The sequence below is a fragment of the Chinchilla lanigera genome, unplaced genomic scaffold, assembly GCF_000276665.1.
Source record: "Chinchilla lanigera isolate Chin_1 unplaced genomic scaffold, ChiLan1.0 scaffold00021, whole genome shotgun sequence".
NCBI lineage: Eukaryota > Metazoa > Chordata > Mammalia > Rodentia > Chinchillidae > Chinchilla > Chinchilla lanigera.
In genome coordinates, this window is record NW_004955422.1 from 19,957,914 (window position 1) to 19,964,282 (window position 6,369).

General features: G+C 49.1%; 1 protein-coding gene across 3 annotated transcripts in view; it reads right to left on the bottom strand.

Moving 5' to 3' along the window:
- The window catches only part of Pola2 (polymerase (DNA directed), alpha 2, accessory subunit), a 23,783-nt gene extending 17,943 nt beyond the window's left edge, over positions 1-5,840 (bottom strand). For 2 of the 3 annotated variants that reach the window (XM_005384504.2, XM_005384506.2), the window contains exons 1-4: positions 5,487-5,840; positions 2,197-2,321; positions 1,720-1,811; positions 1,503-1,560 (exon numbers count right to left, since the gene is read on the bottom strand). In XM_005384504.2, coding sequence (XP_005384561.1) covers positions 1,503-1,560; positions 1,720-1,811; positions 2,197-2,321; positions 5,487-5,565 — 354 coding nt within the window. In that variant the 5' untranslated portion in view covers positions 5,566-5,840. The remainder of the gene's footprint in view (positions 1-1,502; positions 1,561-1,719; positions 1,812-2,196; positions 2,322-5,486) is intronic. The other variant, XM_005384505.2, reaches the window with a different exon arrangement.
- Positions 5,841-6,369: the final 529 nt, after the last annotated feature.

Consider the following 6,369-nt stretch of genomic DNA (forward strand, 5'->3'; position numbering starts at 1 on the left):
AGGCAGGCGCTTTTGCCGCTGAGCTAAATCCCCAGCCCCAGTCTCTCCAATCTTAAACTGTAACGAAAATGTCGTGATTTCCTGTACCTAGATTGTGTTAATAACTTTGTAGGGCATAGTTTTTGTTTTTGGAGACAGGGTCTTGCTATGTAGCCCAGGCTAGCCTTGAATTTGAAGCAATCCTCCTGCCTCAGCCTCCCAAGTGCTGAGATCAGAGACCTGCACCATTGCACCGGGCTCTTTCTTTCCCTCCTTCCTTCCCTTTCCCTTTCTTTCTCCTTCCCTCCCTCTTTTCTTCTTTCTACGTGGTACTAGAGATTGAATACAGGCTTTATACATGCTAAGCAAGTGCTGTACCAACAAGCTATATCCCCAACCTTTCCTTAAAAATTTTGAGACAGGGTCTCACTAAGATGCCCAGGCCAGCCTTGAACTTGTGATCCTCCAGCCTCAGCCTCCCAAGCTGCTGGGGCTATAGGCATATGCCACTATGCCCAGCCTTATTTCTTAGTATGCTATTTCCATTGAAAAATTGAGACTTGTTCCATATTTATGGATTTTCAGAAATTTATATACCATAAAGAATAATTATTGCAAGGCATGGTAGCACACACCTGTAATCCCAGCACTTGGGAGGCTGAGGTAGGAGGATCATTGCAAGTTTGAGGCCAGCCTGGGCTATGTGTGAGTTCAACAGCAGCTTGGTCTACACATTGAGACCCTGTCTCAAAAAATAAAATAAAATAAAAATTTAAAAAGGGCAATTTGGTAGAAATTTTTGACAAGCTGACTGAAAAAAGCAGGGTAACTATATGCTCATAAAGACTGCTTTTTTTTTTTTTTTTTAGACAGGGTCTCACTACGTAGTTCAGGCCAGCTTTGAACTTATTACATAGCCCATCCTGGCCTTGAATTCACAGTGATCCTCCATGTCCAACCAAGGGTTGCTATTTTGTAAAAATATTTATGAATCTGATTGGAAAAAAAGATGCCTAAGGGGAACTACTGTATAGTACAAGTGTGGGTGATTTTCTGGCTCAGATCTTCAAAGGTTATGCTTGTGTGTATGTTTCTGTGTTACTAGTGCCTGAATCCACAGCCTTTGCACTGAGCTTACATCCCCAACCTTTTTAAAATTTTTATTTTATTTAAGACAAGGTTTCACTACGTAGCGCAGGCTAGCCTCAAAGTTACAGTGATCCTCCAGTCTCAGCCCTGAGTGCGGAGATTATAGACGTGTACCACCATGCCTAGGCATGACAATGTTTTTTTTGTTTTTTTTTGTTGGGGGGTGGGTGTGGGGGTAGTTTGAGAAAGGGTCTTGCTATGTGGTTCAGGCTGGCTTTGAGCTCACTATGTAGCCCAGGGTGGTCTCAAATTTGCAGCGATCTTCCTGTTTCAGCCGCCTGAGTGATGGGATTATAGGCGTGCGCCACCAGGCCCAGCAATATTTTTTTAAAATGCCATCAGTAGAATGCAATTTTCAAACACTGTATATTCACCTTAGAGGGTGTGGTGTAAGAGTTCAAAAGGGTCTCCTCTTCTTCCTCCACTTCAATTCTACAAATATTAGTTAAGGAAAACAATAACGAACTTAAGATTACCTCATGCATATGAGGTAATCTTTATTATTTGTTTTAAAATTACACAAGCAACTGTAGAAAAAAATTACAACACAGTATGTGGCTTGATGCACAGACCTCCAGCAGAAAAGGATACAGCTCTTGGATAGAAATAATGTCTCTGGATCCCGCATGTCCGCTGTCTTTGGCGGCGCTGGGCCATGTTTTGGACAATCTCTTGCTCAAGATCTGAGAAAGAGAAGAGAGTGAATATATTACTCCATAGTCTGGTCAGATGAAGGCATTTTCCACAGCCTTGAGATAACAGGCACCCAAAATATAATCAAAAATAACAACTTCTAATAACACCAATTATTTGGTCAAGAGCCACTACTTGCTGGCCATAATCTTCAGTGCTTTACTTTTATTCCCATTTAATTATGAGAATAATCATAAAAATATGGATTGTTAGAACCCCTGATAGACATGAAACTGAGGCTCAGAGGTATTCACTAGTTTGTCTAAGCTCACCCTGGGCCTGGAATCCAGGTCTGATTCCAAGGCCCACACCCTTCTCAACGTATCGCACACCTCCCCAAGCAGATTACAGAAGTCTGCTTCACTCTGTTCCTACCTCATGCTCGAATGTTCTCAGGGTCTCTGAGGTGAGACAGACTTTGCCCGTGCTGGTGCAGAAGGCTACCAACTCGCTTACCACTTGCTCCTCGTTCTGTCTATACAGGATACAGAGCTCGGCCACTGCAGGAAGGGAAATTGGACAAGTCAGAACATGCTCGTTTCTTCAGCTTTCATCTTGAAAAGCAAAAACAATCCTCTATTTATCCAATCAATATTTATTCAGCATCTACTAGTGCCAGGCACTCCTGTAGACTCTGGAAATACAGGAGTGAACAGAGAAGAATCCTTGTTCTCAGGAAGCTTACTATTGTGGGAGACAAAACAAACAAGTAAAATATGTGGTATGTTAGATGAAGAAATGTGCTACGTAGAAAAATAAAGCTGCATGCTGGGCATGGTGGCGCACACCTGTAATCCCAGCACTCGGGAAGCTGAGGCAGGAAGATCGTTGCAAATTGAGGCCAGCCTGGGCTACAAAGTGAGTTCAAGGCCAACGAGACCCTGTCTCATAAAACAAAAAACAAAAACAAAAAGTGGGGGGGATAAAAAGACAGCTGGGAGAGGAATTAGGAAGCTGGAAAATGGCCTGGCAATTTTAAATACAACGATTAGGGAAGGCCTCTGTGGGAAGGTAACATCTGGGAAAGACCTGAAGGAAGGGGAAGCAAAGGCTGAGCCATGCAGTGTTGAAAGAGCTTCTAGGAAGAGGGAGCAGTGAGTGCCAAGACCCGAGGGAGGCACGGGATCAGTGAGGCCGTGGTGACTGCACCAGTGTGCAAGGAGACAGCAGAGGGGCTGACAGGGCGCCGGCCACGGTCCTCACCTCGGCCAGCACTGTAAGCAACACGTGGGAGCTCTGGTGTTTTGGACAGAACAGTTAGTGTGATCTGATATCCATCAAACAGGCCCCTCTGGCTGCTGCGGTAGGCACAAGGGGAAGGGCCAGGGCGGAATGCGCAGGAGCAATGAGGAGAACCATGGCGAGGTCAGGTGAGACATGACAGAGGTCCAGCTGGTGCAGTGGAGGTGAGAGGCGGCAGGGCTCTCAGGGTAGGACACGTCCTGAAGGTGAAGCCAGGGGGATTCGCTGGCTGGATGGGAGGTATGAGAAACACAGGAGTCCAGGCTGATGATGAGGGTTTTAGAAGGCTGAGGATCTATGAAATGAAATGAAAAGTGCTGGAGGAACTACTCTGAGGAAAGGAGGAGCTAGAGGAACTTAGTTTTATTTATTTATTTGTCTTTTTGAGACAGGGTCTCACTATGTAGTTCAGGCTGGCCTTGAGCTCACTTTGTAGCCCATGCTGGCCTCGAACTTGCCACAATCCTCCTGCCTCAGCCTCCCAAGTGCAGGAATCACAGGCGTGTACCACCACTAACTATTTTAAAGGCAGGAGCAGAACCACATTTCTACACTATTTAGATAAAAAGGCTGGGCATGGTGGTGCATAGCTGTAATCCTAGCACTTAGGAGGCTGAGGCAGGAGGGTCACCATAAGTTCGAGGCCAGCCTAGAATATATAGCAGACCCTATCTCAAGAAAAAAAAAAAAAAAAAAAAGGAAAAGAAATCTTGGGGAGAGAGAAGTAGAAATATGTAAGAACTTACTGGAGTGATGAACTGAGGTAGGTGAGAAGGAATGGTATTTAGGACTCAGGTGGAAAGTTTGGTGTTTCCCAGGAATACTGAATTTTATTGAGCAGGTGCCTGTCTATGCCACACACAGAGACTGGTGAGAAGGAATGTTGGTAGCTGACAGAAGCTTCCCAATGCTTCTATTTTCTCAGGATGTTAAAGGAGGAAAAGGAAAAAAATAGCCACCTAGCAGATGCAGTGTGAACAGACCAGGAAAATATGGCATGAGCGTGAGGCACACTAAGGCGCCACGGACATTAACGACCAGCACCGCTGCCGAGGTAATCCTGTGTGCGGCACAGCAGGCATCTTGGTGGGCAGCCTTGCCAGATCTGGTTCACGTAACGAATTTCTCATGCTTTGATGTCATGCTCACCAAATGAGTTTCCGACTATGACCAGGTTTCTCATTTAAGTCTTCTAAGAAAAGACAGCCTCCTCTCCTTAAGTGTCCAGAAGGACTTCAAGTCTTCTGGTCTCTGAGAGGAGTTTCTCGTCATGAATTAACACATTTGCATTCTGGTTTGATATTGAAAATATGTTCTGAGCTGAGAATGTAGCTCAGCAATGGAGTACTTGCCCAGCGCGCATGAGGGTCTGAGTTTGATCCCCAGCACCTCAAAAAAACTAAAAAATTTTTTAAAAAATATTTAAAAAATAGGGATGGGATGAGTGGTTAAGGCAGGTGCATTTCATCCCAATTCTGAAACTGAGACCTTGGGCACCGCCCAAGCCTCGGCTCGGAGTAACTCCTCACCATGGGATCGCCTGGCCCAGGGTGCTGAAGCCTGCACTCCTGGGCAGATCTGGGCTCATCCCCAGCCCAGGCAGCTAGCGCTCCTCCATTGAGCAACAAAGCGTGCCCACAAGCTCCTTCCAGGTCCTTCCAAAGCTAACACTCAGTTTAGGGCTCCACCTCGAGAGAGCCAAACATGGGCCGACACCGACAGCCCTGCGGAGAGATGGGTCGGCAGAGCTTAGGTAAAGGAACAGTCAAGAATGGAGGGGTCGGGCCAGGGATGCAGCTCTGCGGCACAGCGCCTGCCTGGCAAGCACGAGGTCCTGAGTTCGATTCTCGATACAAAAAAAAAAAAAAAAAAGAATGGAGGGGTCAAGAATAAAAACATTTCGAGGCAGAAGGATCGCTGTGAGTTCGAGACCAGCCTGAGCTACAAAGTGAGCTCAAGGAAACTGCACAGCGAGAGCCTGTCTCAAAAAGACAAAAAAAAAAAAAAAAGAATGAAAACATTTCAAAACCCACAAGTGTCTTGCTTTGTTATCAGGCCTTCAGCAGTTTCCACATTTGGCGACGCCACCGGGACCTAGCACGTCCCAACTCCATCTTGCAGAAGCCTCACATTTTATATTTTGTCTTTCTTTTTTTGGGGGTCAGGGTCTCACTATGTAGCCCAGGCTGGCCTGGAAGCCCCTGTAATCCTCCTGCCTCAGCCTCTCACGCTGGGACTACAGGCATGCGTCATCGTGCCAGAGGACGTTCCTATTTTCTGACCTAGGACCCGACCCAGCACCCCACGGGCTTTCCAAACTCGCAGATGCCCGACCCCAACGCTCCCGGCCCCCGAGGCCGCCGGCGGAGGGCGGGGACCCTGGGAAGCGACCCCTGCGTCCTGTGCGGGCGGCGGGGACTCACGTTTCTCAATCAGAACGTCCTCGCAGTCCAGGCCGAAGATCTGCAGCTCCTCCGCCAGCTGCTGGGTGGACGCGGACATGGCGCGCCAGGAGCGGCCGGGCTAGCCGGCCCAGCTCCCACCGGACCCTCGAAGCCCGGGCCGCGAGGTCGACGGGCAGGCGAGGTTCCCTCTTTCCCTCCGGGCCGAGACTGCAGGCGACCACAAGCCTCAGGCTGTCAGAGACGGTCCAGCCGTCAGCCGCGGAGAAATATCTACTTAAAAAAAAAAAAGTAAAGGTGGCCCCGCACGTTCCCGAAGGGAAGGTGTAGGAATCGGCACAGGTCGCTCCGCAGAGGCGAGTCCTGCTTCCAAAAGTCTACGGCCAGGATTTTCTGTGCGGGGAAGCAGAACCCAGCAGCCCGGGGAAAAACCCGCCAAAGCGCTTGAACGTCGTGCGCAGGCGCGAGACCCGGGCCAGCCCCGCCCCCGCGCTCGGCCCCGCCCACTCTGTTGCGGCTGCGCAGCTCGCTCGGGATCCGGGTACGCGTTTTGTCTCCGTGGTTTTCGTGTCGGCCGTGGCGGGCGACGTCCTGGCGTCAGCGGCTCTGTGGAGTCCACGCTGCTTGTTTGTCCCTGGTTTGCCATGTCCCTGGGTGCGGAGGCGCTGTCGTATTCTTGTCTGGGAGTGTCCGGAACGGACAATGCCCAAGCATGGGACAGGAAGATCCTCATTTCTCTGACTTCCCACCCTGTTGTGTCCTTGGTTCGTCCTGAGAGGTGGCTTCGGTCGGGAATCAGGTTGTCATGGCTGTTATCGTGATGATCGTCTTGGTGCCAGCCACGAGGATGGGTCCGTTTTCGGGGTCCGGGACATTTTCGTGGCCGTGGGGTGGAAAGGTGCCA